General features: G+C 41.6%; 1 protein-coding gene across 7 annotated transcripts in view; it reads right to left on the minus strand.

Annotated features, from left to right (window-relative positions):
• The window catches only part of HECA (hdc homolog, cell cycle regulator), a 35,152-nt gene extending 17,499 nt beyond the window's left edge, over positions 1-17,653 (minus strand). For 5 of the 7 annotated variants that reach the window (XM_044423555.1, XM_044423548.1, XM_044423541.1 and 2 more), the window contains exons 1-2: positions 16,990-17,653; positions 1,395-2,435 (exon numbers count right to left, since the gene is read on the minus strand). In XM_044423555.1, coding sequence (XP_044279490.1) covers positions 1,395-2,435; positions 16,990-17,224 — 1,276 coding nt within the window. In that variant the 5' untranslated portion in view covers positions 17,225-17,653. Of the gene's footprint in view, positions 1-6; positions 1,108-1,394; positions 2,436-16,989 lie in introns of those variants that run through there. The other 2 variants (XM_044423564.1, XM_044423528.1) reach the window with 2 other exon arrangements.

The following is a 17,653-nucleotide window of genomic DNA, read 5'->3' on the forward strand; positions in this document are numbered from 1 at the left end:
AGTTAATAAACAAATTTTCAAAGGCACAAAAAGGAAAGGCATGTACATATGGTATAAAATTAACATCATTTTACCTTTAAAAACCTGTTCCTGCACAGCTGATTAATGACATTCAAATTAAATGTTTCCTATTTTAGCAAAGTATAAATTTATCATCATGGCTACAGAATTTAAAGGCTTTCATGTTGTTCTACTTGCATCAGTATTCCTTAATAGTTCCAGAATATAGCAGTTATGATGCAATTACAAGGGTAAGACTGTGAAAACCTGAAAGAAATATGGAACTCATAATGATAAATTCATAAAAACATGAATGACTTTCAATTTAAGTCTAATTTATATCTTACTGACAATATACAATCCTTAGATAAAAGCACCATCTATGCTGCTTTCTGTCTGTTGGTGTATTTTCTTACTTTACCTCACCTGGTGCTTCTTCTGAAGTATTTATATTACAATTAACACATAAATATGTCTATCCACAGTGACTGTTTTGGTCAGCAAGTTTATTTTATTTATTAAATTTGTATTCTGCCTTTTCACTAGAAATATTGCTCAGGGTAGCTTGCCTTTACAAGCTTATGAATTCCAAATAAATGTTCAAAAGCTTTCAGAAGATTTGACCATGTTTTATACATCAGTGGCTTATTTAAACAGACCTAGCTGTATAGGTTACAGTAAGACTTACAGCAAACAAATCCCTGAAAGTATTACAACTTGAATACAAGCCTCTTTCCTGTTTTTTTCCATAATCTGCTGAAGAATTAAATATAAATCTACTACTACAGGCAGTGTTAAAGCTTTCCCTGTTGTATATTACATTTAAATATCAACTTCCATTGTATTAGTTTTCATCAAATGAGAACCAGAAATACCTTTCAGTCTTGCAAGGAATCTAAAGGAAGATCTATGTGTTACACAGTTCACATATTAAAACCTCAAAAATACTTCCTTTAAGGAAATGCATCTCCAAGGGAAACCATTTCAGGTACAGAAGCAGGAAAGCTTCTTTTCCCAGCAACTATTTCACCCTTGCTGATTCTCCCCATATCCACCCATCCCAAGTTCTGTATGTTTATCTGCATGAGGAAACACAGGTCTGGAAATCTGCAGGAGGGTTAGGAGAGAAAAAGTCAAACAACTTATATAGTCATATGCATATTCCCTCTCGGTTACAAGTATATCCCTTTGGCCAAGCTGTTTCTCCCTGGGAATGGTTAGGGCTATCTTAAAGATTAGAGTAACACAACCCCAGTGGTTAGCCAAACAGGGTTAAATTAAACAAAGTTGCATGTAAATGCTCTTTTGGCCATAAAATGCAGAACAATACTAAGAGATACAAAACAGAGAGTGGGCATTTAAGAAATGAAACAGTACGAATAAATAACCTGTACCTTGAAGGTGACAGGGGACATCATACTCAATTTCATCATGTCTTGATGGGCTAAGAAACAGGGTTCCATCCACCAATGGAAACTGTTCAAATACTGGCAGTGCTCTGTGGCATAATGCACAGTTGACAACATTTCGGTGACTGGCACTGAGCGCTGCAAGAATGAATTTCCGCAGGTCTTCTCCTTGACCTACTTGGGCATCATCTTCCATCCGAACATGGAAAGTGTTCAATTTATGCCGGGGGATGTGCGCAAGGAGATCAGATATATCCCCCCTCCTCAAAAATTGTACAGGAGCATCAAAATGTCCTGACCTATGTGCTTGTAACCCAGATGTCCCATAATCAAAGTGAGTATTCCTGAACATGCCACTATTAGCTATGTTCTTCCTGTGAGGTTCTAGATGAATGGCATTCTTCAAAAATTCTCCTAAGTATCGTGATGAGCGGGGCCCACTGAAGTGTGTGGGGGCAAGAACAGAGTAGCCTGCCGGAGGTGACTGTCCAGGGGACCCACAGGGTGAACGGACTACATAGCTACTGCTAGTTGTGCCTTTCTCTTGAGAGTTCTGCCTGTCCATGGAATGCCGTCGCTGGATATCATGGTTTAAACCTTTCTGTGGTTTGTTAGCTGGCCTGCACTTCTTAACCTCTTCAGAGGACTCTGATGTTGATCTTCCACTGCTCTTTTCAGACACTGACTTCTTCTTTTTTTCATCTTGCATTCGTTTTACTTGATACCAATCCGTGTCTTTCTTTAAGTGGCCTTGACCACATCGGCAAGAACAAAAACGGAAGGCGAGATCATATCCCTTCTTGGTCCACATGTTTTGCCGGCACTGCTTCTCATTCCAGCTTCTTGCTCTCCCAATGCAGTTAAACTGAGCCAAAATACTGCTCTCCCATTCATAAAAACATTGAAGGTGCATCCAAGTGCTGTAGGGACAATGTTCATTGTTGCATACAACTTTCTGGTAGTCGTCTTTTTCTAGGTCAACGGGCCGTCCAAAGCTACATATCAATGGTGTAGCGCAAGGTGCTTCTGTGAAACACAGAATAGAAGTTGTTTATATACAAGCCACTATTTGCATTGTTGTGTTATTCTTATTTTTTAAAAAAATGTTTTACAGGCAAAGTGCTGTGAGAGTGAAGTTTGTCCTGAGCAGAATGCAGGGGTTCTCATGCACATCTGATGCGCTGTGCATATACTAGTACTATTCTATGAAATGATGAATATGCAACAGAAAATCCACATGTGCATATATAGTATTTCCCATCACGGAAGAGTACAAGAAGCCCAAAGTGCATGCAGTTTTTATCAGAGCACCTAAGCTTCAAGTGCTAAGATTCAATTGCTGGTATACTGATCTCTTTAAACACACCAATTTATGTTTAATATAAGTTCCTTCCTTACAATATTGATGTAGCTCAAAACAGTAAATAGTAGATGTTAAAACACGGCTTTTATCTAACTAGTAAGGAAATAATCCTATAAATACTTCCTAGACATTAGAATGGCTGTATATTACAAAAAACCCAAAAATAGAACTGTATGATGTTATTTCAAAAGGAAATAATTTCTTTATGCTATAATTTTCCATTATAAAGCTTAAAATTAAGTGTAAATATAATTAAGCTCCAATTAATATTTTCTACCAACTGAACATGCCATGAAGATGTTATTAAATTAAGTCAAGTCATACAAATTAAATCCACCTTAACAGAACATTAATTTGCATCTACAGATGCAACTAAGCAAAGCAAATCCAATGTGTGAAGATCTTTCCCAGCTCTGTAATGTTAAAAAATGCTTTGCATTCCAATGTCAGAATTTCCCATGGCCTTTAATATACTTCAAGAACTTCAGTCAACTAACCATCATGACTCAGAAACACACATGCTAATTCACACATATTTCTAACATTAAACCCTTTGAAAGCACGCTGTTACACCTTCTGATGTGACCAAAGTAGCACTTTTAAGTAGACTAATGTCATAAAGAAATGATTTGGGTTAAATATCTAAAACTAAAATGTGACTTCACTCAAATTCAACCAATTGTTCCAATCCTAGGCTGTGAGAACACAAAAGCTGTAAGCACCTAGGTTGCTCCAGATAAAGAAGTGCTCAGGAGAAATATATCCCTTTTTATACAGTAAGCCTGTTCTCATGAGCCTGTTTCCACCACAGCTAATTAACCATCCTGAATGTACCAGCTGGATTTGCATCATTCCCTTTGCCGGCATGTTATCTTGTATCATGTGAACCTGGCAAGATGGGATCGCTGAGGTGGGTGAAAAGCCACCCAGAATCTATAGGCTGCTGTGGGATGGTTTGTTAACTAACCCAACAAGCCAGCAAGGGGAAATATGCAAAGGATGGCTTATCAACCACCCAGTAAGCCAGGCCATTTTTCAAAAGGAGCCATCAGTTGCAAAAGTAACCAGAGCTGCAGTCTGATTTGAAAAGCAACAGAAGATTAAACTTGCATATCGGAAAAGATAATAGTTCTGAAGTAAACAGCACACTAGGTTAGATTTCCTAGTCCAGATTCAGCACCAAAGTGCAAATATGTAAATTGTCAAAAACATGCACAAAATACATGCTATTGTCACATTCTACCTTGTGCAGCAAGGGACTGGAGGAGGAGCCTGCACAGGTATAAATGCTGCTATACATGGTGAGACCAGATTCAAACTAGGACATATTTTGCTTGCACGAATTAGCTGTGCTGAATGGCAACAACTTCAAATGTAGTTGTTTTGTGTATATTATTAACATCCAATACGACAATGTGTATATCTCTTCCATAGACAGAATGCCATGTGGAATAACAGAAGGCAATACCCATGTCCACAGTTTGGATTAATGATGTAAGTAAATATAGGAAGCAAATTACTGTCATAGTTTCTTTGCACATCTCATTAACACTCAGATCTGGGTGGGGAGAAAAATGAACTCTAATATGTATGTACAGATTCTTGTAGTTAAGAAAGCAAGTAAACAAAGACTGCCTTTACAATCTGTCAGCTAAGCAGAATGCGCACAAAATGGTGTAACAGAATCTAGTTAGCAGTCAAGCAATCATCTTGCAACATACATTCAGATATGAAATTAACCAATAGTGTTTTTTAGGGAAAATTGGTATATGTTGCAACTAATTTTATAATGCACACTCCAAAAAACATGAGGCTAGCTAATGACAAGAAAGTAGTGAATCATTGAGTAAATCACTCAGGAGTTTTACAATATATACCTAAACACCCACCTAACGCCATTTTTCCATATCTATTTGGAGAACTTCCAAACGCTGATATGAGTACTGCAGGGTTTTCTATCTTTGCTGATAAAGCATGTCACATTTTTACACGTACAGAACACATTCTATATAACCATGGCTTATGCACCTATGGTCAAACGATGACCAGTTACATCTCTCAGAAAGGTAGCAGTGGTTCATCTATTGCTGTGGGGGGGGGGGCTGAACTGTGTAAAAAGTGTGTGTGAAAGAGAGGGGGGAGAAAGAAAGACAGAGAGAGAATAAGAAGGCTATTTTTTAAATTTTCACTTGGAATGATCTTTTAAGGGCACAATAATATACATGTTTAGACAAAAAAAATTCTGCAACTCCTGTGGCTGGCTGAGGAATGCAAGGCATTAAGACTTTTTCCTCTAAATATGTTCAGGATTGCTCCCATTTTTTAAAATTTTGCCCTTTGTCTTTACTGCATCCCCCAGTAAATCAGTTTTAGTCTGAAATGATATCTTCCCAAATTACACTAGAGGACAACAGTACTTGTCATCTTCTTGCTCTTATCTCCAGTCATTGTTTTTAAGTAGCTTGCAATCATCTACAGGTAACTATAAGAACTCAGTCCCTATTTTTCTGCAACCTTCATCATTATCAAAAGACACATACACAACCCTTTATTTAATTTTTTCATGCATTCTCACTGAGAGCCAGTGTGGTGGCTAGAGTGGTGAGCTTGGGCCTCGATTCTAGTCCCCCACTTAGCCCAGAAGCTCACTGGGTACTTCGGGTCCGGCCAGAGCCCAGCCAACTTTACAGTGTTCCTTTGGGACAATAAAATGCAGCTACATAAGTCACTTGGGCTCCTCACAAAAGAAAAAAAAGTGGGATATAAATGCAATGTAACAATAGTAACTGTGTCAAAAGAACATCAAAAGTGTTCACTGAGAGTGACTTGAACATGAACAGAAGCACAGTCTCCGTCTAAACGGATCTAAATTGATCTGCTCTTACTGGTATCAACAAATAGCCCAAGCAGACTGCCTACAAAGCTGATTAGGTGTGATCACTTAAATTTAAAACTTAGAGGGAAATAAGATGATGAGTAGCTCCAAAGAGTGGTCCAATCACTCACTCACACACACACACACACACACACACACACACAGAGTAAGCTTAAAGGATTCAGGAACTTCAGCCCAAATTACTACTTTTGAGTTTGAAAAGTGAACTTTGGGAACAATGGGTTCAAATAATCACAACAAAAGTCACACCCTCATCAGCAATAATGTACACACTCTCTCTTATGAGAGCCATACTAATAGGATGGCTAAAAGTCTAACTCTAATTAGGGAATGTACACATTCTAATTTGTTGCAGTGGAATTTTTGTTGACTATGAAATGACTAGCAACTTTACTGACTATGAAAGATTAGCAACTTTTCAAAATGTTATATTAACCAAACCCGTTCAATTTGAGCGGCTCCACCAGATAATGCAACATAGTCAAAATGGGTTGGCACTCACACAGAAGCCTTTAAAACAAACTAGATGCTATAGGAAGGATAATGAATATCAATGTGTTTGATTTACAAATGTGAATCATAAACATTAACTAAAATACATCTTCTAAATGCGTTGTGTTAAACAAAGCCTCTACATGCTCCTATCCCATTTTCAGAAAGGGACAGAGCACTGCTCCTCTTTTGCTGCCCAGCTCCAGCACAGCCAACCTGGTGCTGCAGAAGGCTGTTCTGGACTATCAATTATTAAACCGTTCCAAAACATTTCTCATTTAGGAACTCTAGTACCAGATTTGTCCTTTCTTTTCCAGTAAAGGTCTCCTGGAGAAGACTGTGCCAGAGACATACCTACATGATACAGCTTTTCCTTCTCAAGACACCAGGTTCCCTGTGTCACTCATCAGCACCTCCCAACTAGAATTAAATCCTGCTACCATGGAAGTCCCAGATCTCAACTTCCATCTACTGTTTTGAAGCAACCACTGTCAACTACCAGCAATTTTTGCTCTCTCATAGCCACACTAACTCCACTATCCGTGCTGCTCTATCTCTGCATGGGAACACAGATCTTTAGCAACTTGCTACTTACTGCTCCTTACCACATTAGCACAACCATGCCTGTATCGGGACTATGCTCCAGTTCCACGTCTTTGCACACTGGCAAGGCAGGTACAGGCACCCAAATAAATAAATGCATACATAACAGAACAGTTAATATTTTTCCCACTATCTCATCCTTGGTTCTGGCTCTGGGTTTTCTGAACTCAGAAAGGTTTTTGGGATTCCCAGACACAGCATGGACTGTATAAAGGAAATCTTGGTGTATCATTGGTTTCCTTCATGGGATTAGTTAAAGTGCATATACTGAGAAGTGATCAAGGCTGTGGAGGCTTCCCATGAGACTTAACAATGGATGCATCCAATATGGTTGCACAGGTTCAATTCAGATATCAAACTAAGCAATGGGCCAACACAAATATTAGTTTTGATATATATCTAGTAGTGACATCTTTTCCCCCTTTGTATTCTAAAGCAGTGTTTCTCAAACTGTTGGCCAGGATCCACCTGCAAGCTCAGTCCACTTCCAGACAGGTGTCCATGTTTGAGGCTGCCCAGTATCTCTTTACTTGGCCACCCTGTGCCATGTCCGTACAATACACCTTTCTTAAGCAGATGCAGTGATGGCAGGTGGTGAAAGACCAAGTTGAGCATTTTTAATAACTATGTTTTAAAACTGGGAATAAAAGGTAATTATAGAAGAGAAGGATGCTGCTATAGGAAGAAATGAATGTGAAAGGAGCAGGAAAGGAGAATGAAAGTAACAATTGCGTAGGGGACAAGTAGAGTGTGAAAGGAGAACAAATAACAGATGAGTAAAAACATTTTGAGAGGCATTGGAGGGGAGAGAAGGAAAACAGTATGAAACAAGAACTACAGGATCAGCAAATTCTGCCTGAAGTAGGGAGGCTGAGTCATGATACTTCCAATGTATGTTCTTCAGCTGAGGAAAACAGATCTAAAGCTGTGGTAAAGACTGTTGCAATTTAGAAACATAAATTAGGCTTCAATATTTATTATTTATTTATTTATTTCATTCATTCATTCATGCAGTCCCCAGTAGCCAAGGCTCTCTGGATGGTTGACGTAAGTTAAAATTAAACAAAAGTTAAAAAGACATGCATAACACAATTATTCTTTAAAGTATTTGCAATTGCTATTATTCAGTGCAGAAGCACAGCAGCAGTACAAATATGAAATGAGATATATAAAAACAAAGTTTAAAAATTAGATGGTTAAAATGCTGGGAAAATAAAAAAAAGGTTTTCACCTGGCGAAAAAAGTATACTAGGTAGGTGTCAGGCACGTCTCTTTTAGGAGCTCATTCCATAGCCAGGGTGCTGCAGGCCTTCCTCCTGGTAGGCACACTTCTTATTCCTTTGGAAGGGGCTCCTGGAGAAGAACCCCTGAAGATGATCTCAAGTTCTAGGTAAGTATATATAGGAGAGATGATCCTTCAGATAGCCTGGCCCCAAGCCATTTATGGGTTTGAATGTTAGTACTAGCACTTTGAATCAAGCCCAGACTTCAATCAGCAGCCAATGTAACAGGAAGAGGACTGGCGTAATGTGTTCTCAACCAGTCCCCATTAACAGTCTTGCTGCCCTGTTTTGGATTAGCTGAAGTTTCCAGACCGTTTTCAAGGTCAGCCCCATGTACAGTACAGCACACTGCAGTAATCCAAATGAAGGGTTACTAGAGGATGCAGAACTGTAGTTAGGCTCTCTCAGTGCAGATACGGTCACAGCTTTATATCAGCTTAAGCTGATAAAAGGTGCTCCATAACACAGAGTCCACCTGTTCCCCAAGTGATAACTCTGGTTCCAGGAGTACTCACAAACTACGAACCTGGCCATTTTAGGTGAATTCAACCCCATCCAGAACAGGATTAATATCACCCATTTGAACAGATGAACCACCCACTAAGAGCACCTCCATCTTCTCTGCATTGAGCCTCAGTTTGTTAGCCCTCATCCAGTCTATCACCATGCTCAGTCACTGCCTCAGAGCAGCCAGTGCCTCACCTGGGTTTGATGAAAACAGAGGTAGAGCTGAGTCCCATCCACACAGACACCTCAGCCCGTACCTCCAGATAACGTCCCCCAGAGGTTTCATGTACATGTTAAATAGTAAAGGGAATCAAACAGAACCCTGTGTAACACCCTGGCATAACTGCCAGGCTGCAGAACAATAATCCCCCAGCATCACCTTTAAGGAACTGGCCAGTCAAATAAGAGCAGAACCACTACAATGCAGTGCTTCCCACTGCTAGCCCAGCCAGTCTATCCAGAAAGGTACCAGGGTTGCTGGTATCAGAAGCCTCTGAAAGGACCAAGAGAATCCAAAGGGTAACACTTGCCTGTTAAGTAAAGGTCATCCCACAGGGCAACTAAGGCAGTTTCCATTTCAAAACCGGGATTGAAGCCTGATTGAAATGGATCTAGATAATCTTCATTCAAGAGCACCTGGACCTGTTCAGCCACAACCCCCTCATACATCTTGCCCAGGAAGGGGATATTGGCCACTAACATCCTCTGGGTCCAGATTAGGCTTTTTCAGGAGTGGCTTAACTACAGCCTCTTTTAGACAGGCTGGCACCACTCCCTGTCTCAAGGAAGTGTTCACATCCTCTGGGACTCTTGTAGAAATCCCTACCTTAGTAATGAGCCAAGGGGGGCAAGCCCACAAGTGGTGGGCCAGACTTGATCAAGCACCTTGTCCTCATCCTTGGTCCTGAAGGTCATCTAATAAAACTGGACCAGAAGGTGCTCTGGATACTTCTGCTAGTAGAGCTCTGTCAATTGTGGTGTCCAGTTCATGTTGACTTTATCTTCAAAGTACTATGCAAATTCATCATAGCAAGCTACTAAGGGCTCCGCAACTTCTTTTTCTGGACCAAAACAGAACAGGCCACGAACCACTCAGAAAAAGCTCTGCTGGATGAGACTGAGAAGACCTAATGCTGCTTCTTGGCCACACTCACCACCACAGTGTGGCCTCAATAATGAGCTCTAACTCATGTAGGATTGGACTCAGCGTTTTCTTCCATCTGCACTCTAGCCATCTCTCCTCTTGCTTTATTCCCCTCAACTCAGATTTATAAAAAGCAGCTGGCTGGGCTCTGCTCAAGGCAAGAGGGCAACTGTGCAAGCCATCTCTGCATTCACATCCTTACAGAGGAGAAGGGAGCCAAAAGTCTAAACCTCAGTAGGGAGGGTTCTGACTACAACAAGGAGGTTGATTTTAATTCTCCCACTTCCAGATCACCATCCTCCTGCCTAGTCAGGCAAACCAGATCAGGACTGTGTCCTTTTACATGTGTAGAGCCAATAACATGTTGAAGCAGTCCCATGGTTGTCACAGCAGCCATGAAGTCCTGAGCCGTCCCAAACACAGTGGTCCCAGCATGGAGGTTAAGATTCCCCATCACCATAAATTGAGGAGTCCTCAACACCAAGTCCAAGACCACCTCTGTCAGCTCAGGCAGGGAAACTGATGGGCAGCAGGGTGGGAGTACACCAGCAGAATCCATAATATGACACCGAAGAATCTTCTTTCTCAGGGACCTCTAACTTTGGCAATAGCTGGGTCTTAAATTATATAGTTAATTACCAGATGGCAATGGCAAACTCAATTTCCACCTGCTGCTATTGTGTGACTGCTTCTAACCCTGGACTACTATTTTGTGACTGGTGTGCCTCAGTCACTTCCAGCCACCTCAACAAGGCCCTCAAGTCATAATATATAAAAACTCCTGCTCCAGAGAAGAGACAGGAGAACTGATCCAGATCTAAAAGGTGCTCTACCACTGCCACACTAGTGTTCCAATCCTGACAGAGAACCATGTACCTCTTCCAGTGTAAAAGAAAAGTTGTTTGATACAGATGTGTAATGTTGACTATTATAACCTTTTTTATTACTTTATTGCTTGACTGTACATTTAAACATCAATGAACCTAAGAAATCTTGACTGTGTTCAATACACTTAAAACAACATCTAAACAATAAAACAATGAATAAAAACAGCACATACTAAAACCAAAATAAAATCTGGAGCAAAGAGCAAAAGTTCTACCACATAAAACCAAAGTTAAATCAGCAACAAAATCAAAATTCAGGGAAATGCATGAAAAGCATTTTTATATGCCAAGAAATGTAAGAATTTCTCCAGTTGGTGTGAAAACACCCAACACATAAGTGTGAAGGGCATCTCCCTGAGGCAGGAATGCCATAGATAAGGTCCCACCATGACCTCCAGTTCTTAGGGCTTTAGAGTTTAAACCAGCACTTAAAATTGGTCTGGAGCAAAGGAAGAACATTGTCCAGTTCCAGTTAGCAATGTAGCCATCCTATTTTAAGCTAACCAAAGTTTCCATTTGAGCTTCCAAATGCACAAACAAACAAATAATAGTTTGGAGCTGCTTATGCTTTCATTTTCTGTCATTTCAGCACACAGCTCTGTAAGTTCACTCATGTCACTACAGTTCAGCATCCTCTGGAGGCAATTGTAGGCATCATCATTAATACAACATTGTCTCAGTCAGTGACCTTGCTTTGCAGTTTCTTTTTCTGAGTTGGGGGAAGTGTGAGAAAACTACTTTTTCACACATCCTAGAAAATCCTTTCACATCTGATCCGTATCTGTTTTGAAAAATGTGCAAAAGTGGCAATGGGGAAATTAGTGTCCGTGTCAAACTTCACAGTCGATTTGTCAAAATTTGCATATCATGAAATAAGCAATATTCTGTTGGAGTAACATAGAAACATAGAAACAGAGTGAGTCAGAAGGGGTCTCCTGGGCCATCTAGTCTGACCACTGGCTCCACTCACAACATGCCCACCATGTGCATGTCCAGCCTATCTTTGAACACCCTCACTGATGGGGCCTCAACCACCTTCCCTGAAAGGGTAACATGGGATTAAAAGTTTTTCAAGTATACAAGAGGACCCCCATATTTGTGGGGGATAGGTTCCAAGCTGCCCAGCAGATGCCTGAACCCAAAGATAGTAGCAAACATATACTGTACAGTTGGCCTTCCACATTCATGGGCGTTAGGGGTGTAGAACCCCCATAAAAGTAGAAAAACCACAAATATCTCTAGGGACTCTGTCTACAGATACCATGCTCTTTGTCTCAGTCCGAGCCAGCCTCACTCACATGCTCTGTCCCTCAGTGAGTGCAGTCCCTAGAGGATATTTGTGGCCTTTTCACTAGATATATTTTCAGTTTTTCTCTAGAAATATTTGTGGTTTTTCTACTTTCGTGTGGGTCCTGTGCTCCTAACCCCCACAAATGTAGAGGGCCACAGTTAACTGTGGCTAAGTAAAATCACAGTAACAGATACAGATACAGGGGTCCTACCGTACATGGAACATAGTTCCTAAAGCAAAAAAAAAAAAAAAAGGTAATGATTATATTATTGTAAGGGAATTGTAAAATGAATGACATTTCAATACAACCTTGCATGCGATCTACATAAGCCAAATCTTGAAGGTGTTAGACTGTTTTACTGATAAGCTAAATAAACAAACCTTACTTGCCTGCGATTTACAATGTTTTGCGATGCTGATTTATAATGGAACTTTCTCTGCAACAGCTAAGAAGAAATAAACAAGCCTCTACACACACTTCACTCCAAATCTCTCCATGAGCCAATCTGAACACACAGGGAGAGGGCCCTTATACTACTTCTGAATCACTTTTGAATATCCATGCATGAGGAAGTCTAGCTGTCCTTCAAGCTTAGTCTTCCATATGTAGGGCAGGGGCACTTTCAATATTCTAGAGGTCCTTTGCACAAGCTGAACATAATTTATATTAGAACTCATATCCAGTGGGATACTGCCCAAAGTTAAAAAAAAATCAGAATAAGAGAGTCAAACTGCTTCACAGCTTCATTCTTGTTTACACAATTCTTTTAATAGTGGCAAACTAGGGACTTTTAAAATGGGGTCAAATGTTTATGGGAAATTCCTTTTTTTTTTTAAAGGCATCCAATTTTTTTTTTTTAAAGGAGACCCAACTGTTCTCATTGTTAGCAAAAATAGTTGAGGATAAAATACACTCAGACACTAGTCATAAGCAATAATACTGAGCCAGCAACAACTGGGCAGCAGGCATGGCCAGTTCAGAAAGTGGTTGTTCAAGTTTGAAGCTACCTCTTTTATACATTAAACAGTTTAATAGTCCATCAAATATAGACTGGATCTCTGATACCTAACCTAATTCCCCAATGCCTCTCCCTTGCCTTTAATCTGCAGACAACGTAATATATTACTACATTCCTATTAAGCAGGATATGATATATAGAAGCTCTGACCCAGTTGTCAGTTACCCTTTTCTAAGGCACCTGTAGGGATAGTTCATATCTATTACTTGATGACGCACTATTAAGGAGTGATAAGGCTAAGTAAATGAGTCTCCACTGATAGCACAACTGCCAGAACACCACAAACGCAAAATGCTTTTTGTAGTGGTACTTGTGCATACATTCCATTGTGAGTCACCAATCATTGCTATGCATGCACGTGTAAATTGCCCCATAGTCTTACTACATTAAGTATAAGATCTAAGTATAAACAACTAGGTGTAATATACTCCGCTCTGAGAAGAGAACAGGATAAAAATACGTAAGGTGCATGATGTGAAGATGGGTACCATGTAAGGCAGAAATTGGAATTTTCTTTGATATGAGAGCTCTGTTGAAAATCTAACAGAACCTGAAAAAGTACAACTAAGTAGTGCACTCTATTTCAAATTATCCATAATGTATATATTTTCATAAATATGACAGCTGTCAAAATTATTTGTTGCATGTATTCTATAATACACTTACTGAAAATTTTAGTCAATGAGATGAGACCTCAGCACACACAACACAGTATTTCATATAGTTTTTCACTATAGGAACTCCCTAATCAAACATTTCTTTAAAAGACAGTCATTTGTCTTATCTGCAGGAATATGGAAACAAATCATTTCTAGTTCACAATTTTAAAAGTCAAGAAACTAGAAAAGGGTTTGGAAACATTCACTAGCAGACATGGACACTGCATGCAGAAAAAGTCCCAGTTCAATCCTCAGCTTCTCCAGGTAGGCCTGGAAAAACTGACTGACATGCTGGAGAGTTGTACCCAGCCAGTGACAACACTACTGCTGTAGGCAGACCTATAGCCTGACTTTCTATGTTCCTAAAAACAAAAAGTGTTTGTCCCCCCACCACACACACACACACACACTTTATCTGTCTCTGTTTCCATTCTACTCCATTCTATTTTTTCACAATGCTTTTAAACTTATCTCTGCCACTGAAAGAGCTATCGAAATCTAAAAATTTTGCTGAATGCCTACACACATCACACAAGTACTTTGATGACTATCAAGTGAGCCAACTGTCACGAGACCCCATGCATTTTTTCTACAAAAATACAGAAAAGAGGGAGTGTATGTGTGAGCATACATGTATACATATGAATTATTAATAATATTTGCAAGACCAGTTCAATGTATTGTCTGGCTGTATGTCATTTTTGCTGCTTTTATTTTTGTGGTTTTTTTAAATTAAAATATTAAAAAAGTAAAGAAGGGTGAAGTCCTATTAACATGGGAGCAAGAATTAGGATTAGAATCAGCAAAGGTTGTTGCAAAAACTCTGGCTACAGATAAGAGTAAGGGGTTTTTAGGATTTTTAGAGCCACATATAAAGTTGCAAGGGGATCATAGCCCTTGCCTGCCTTCCACCTCTGGATAGTATGCTTGAGCCATGCCAGCTTGTGGAAGAGGACCAAGTGTCTGGGAACACATATTTGAGATACAAAAATAGCCATCCTTACACACGTGCAGTATCAGCCCTCATCCAAATGTGCTGAACATCAAAACCCAAGTCCTAAATTTAGTTCAAACTATCAGATTGCTATATCACATCAGTAGCAGGCATTATGCCTCAAGCTACTCCTGAGTGAAGATGATTGCAGAATTTAAATTGTTGAATAAGTTCATGAGTAAACTAGAGACAATATTTTTGGATGAATCTACTGCACTTCATTGGTGCAGACAGAAACAGCATATATTTCTTCCAGTTTCTTTTCTACTATTTAGCCAAGGATTTAAATGGAGTGTCATCAGCAAGGGCCCATTCCTTCACCAACTCAGCCACTCTCTGGTGAAAAACTGTTGCACTAATGCATCCCAAACTTTTACACATGAGACTAAAATAGTTCTGTTGACTAATATGTTCTTACACAAAGGATCTTACATAATCATGCAGCTACTAATGCTTTGTCAAAGAAGAAATGAGGCAACCTCTCACCTAGCTTGGTCCTCCTTAAAATAACTTCATTTCTGTTCCTAAATTAAACTGCACCGGAAAAAAAAGTTGTTCAAGAAAAGCAAGTTCCAAAAGTGAGGTGTATACATGGTTTCCTCCTTCCCTACATGTTCACATGGGGGCAAGTAACAGAAAAAGACTTCTTTAACTTTACTACAGGTAGGTGGAAAGTAGGTAGGTATCTTGAAGTTCATAGTACAACAGCAGTTAGGCCATGATGTACCACATACTGATCTTGCAGGATATTTTTTGTCAGTTACTAATAATGCAAACAAGAAAAGTCCATGTAAATCGCTTTGAGTTATTCTTAGGATCTCAGTACATGAGCCTTAGCACTTTGCTGCTTTGTTTCATTTATGAAAGCAACTCACTATTTCTCAATTTATGTCTGCTTTATTTAATGATTATATTGAATGGAAAACAAATTGATTTGATGGTCTCGCCTAGCTTGGAACTGGGCCTATCCATGCTTGGAAAACATAATACGTTTTTAAGGGGTTTAAAGGAAGCCGTAAAGAGGTGCCTATCTTTTCACATACATAAAAAAGCCATATGGCTATCTTCTCTGGTGGGCAGGATATTAAAACAACAGAGGCATAGGGAGTGTTTTAGATGGGGGCAGGGGCTTGCAGCCTGTCCTACCCTGCAGAGTAGAGGTACAGACATAGTGCTTTCTCGCATATATTATCCAGTCAGGATAACCTCCAAGGGGGAACCTGGAGGTGTGAGGTTCCAAAATCTTTACTAGGCCCTCTGTTTCTACGCTAGAAAAAAAGCTGCTTCATGGAGATTTAAAAAACATCTCTTCTGGTCCTTAAAAAGTCAGAAGGCCATTTTGGTGCAGAAACCTTAATAAAACTTGTAGATCTTCATCACCACCTGCCATCATATCCTTCACTTGAGAATCATGGATGCTCCAGCAATGCATGTTTAACACGAGGTTTTTAATTAAACAGTCATGTTTAAAATGTTTGTCACTTGATAATTGTAACATGTGAGCTGAACACAAAATAACCACATCAACAGTAGTGGGGCCTCCCCCATAGATGAGGAACGAGGGCATTATGGTCACAGAGATGGCAGAGGGAGGCCTGAAAATAGGAAACTGCCCTACACCAGCTACACGCTAGCCCAACTGACTGCAGCTCCCCAAGATAAAAGGTAGACCAGGAAAAAAATCAGGAGAATAAATACTGTAGTTCAACTGGGCTGCGTTAAAGCAAAAGGCCAATGGCTTCAATAGGGCTGGGAAGGTTTAGCCACTTCAGTGGGTTTCCTTGGGAGCACGTCCAACGCAGGGCATCTCCAACTTTACAAAGCGGTTGGGAACGAGGGCCACGAATCGCTTAAATACGATTCGGCGCACCAGGCCCAAAGCCCAACGATCTATTCATAGCTCACTTGACTTTTTGAATAAGTAGTATTGTACCCTAATTAAAGTCGGGTTCTTAACCAGACACAAGCTAAAAATAAAAAGGTGGAAGTAAAACAAGAGCGACCGTTCAAATCAAAAAAATCCTCCTGAAGAAACCACCCTTCCTTGCAAGGCGCGCTTTGGGTCCATGTGCCTTTGCAAGCCTTCTTTTTGAGGCCGTGTGGGTGAGCGCGCCTTTGCAAGCGCCCCTTCCTGGCGAGGGAAGCAGGTCTGCTCGCCAGCAAGCCGGCAGCACTTGCGGCCGAACTCGGGGCAGGAGGGCCCGCGCCTCCCTTTGGCTCGACTCCGTCCTGTCCCAATCGCCCCCTTTTCCCCCCACATCCATGGACTGCTGCGCCATCGAAGGCCCGGGTAGCTTCGCAAATAGCAGGGCGCCGCCAGCCAGCCCTGCCCGTCCTCTGGAGGAAGGAAAAGCGAAAGAGAGAAGTTGCCCGGCCGCACATTGGGTCGCGGCTTCATTTCTTCCCCTCCCTCCGCGGCCGTCCCCTCCGCCTTCTCCCTACCGTTCTTGGAGTCTCCCGGAGCGGAGCCCCCCGCCGCGGCCGCCGCTCCCCCGGAGCCTCCCGCGCCTCCTCCTGCGGCCGCCGCCGGCCCGTTAGCTCCCGCAGCAGCCGTCGCGGCCAGCGCTCCGCCTGCGCCCACCGCCCCCGCCGTGGCCAGGGATCCATTTTCCTGCTCGTCCCCGCTGCTGTTAGCGCGCTTGTTCTTCTTGCCCTTGTTACTCTTCTGGTTCGGCATCGCCAAGGGAGGAGGAGGAGGAGAGGCGGGTCGCGGCGGCGGCAGCCGCGGGAAGCTTGAGGAGAAGAGAGGCGGAGGAGGCGACGGTGGCGAAGGCGCCTGGTGCTGCTGCCGCCTCTCTTGCTTGCTGCCGCCGCTGCTGTTCCCCCCGCCACCAAGCGCGGCTTATTGCAGCTCCATTGTCAAGCGGAGGAGCCAGCTCGCCCTCCCCCTCTCACGCACAACGGGCCCGTCGCATGCACACAAACACACACACCCCACAGCCGCCTGGCCACGGGAAGAAGTGCAAGGCAGGAGAAAGGCGTGTCTCGCTTGTTTTGATTCGGCTTCTTCACCCTCGCCTCGCTCCCCTCCCTGCTCGCTTCCTCCTGCTCCTCCTTCTCCTCCTCCTCGTTGGCGTCGTCTCTCGCCCTGCCAGGCCCTGCTGAC

Source organism: Varanus komodoensis, unplaced genomic scaffold, assembly GCF_004798865.1.
Source record: "Varanus komodoensis strain SLA01 unplaced genomic scaffold, ASM479886v1 scaffold1, whole genome shotgun sequence".
Lineage (NCBI taxonomy): Eukaryota > Metazoa > Chordata > Lepidosauria > Squamata > Varanidae > Varanus > Varanus komodoensis.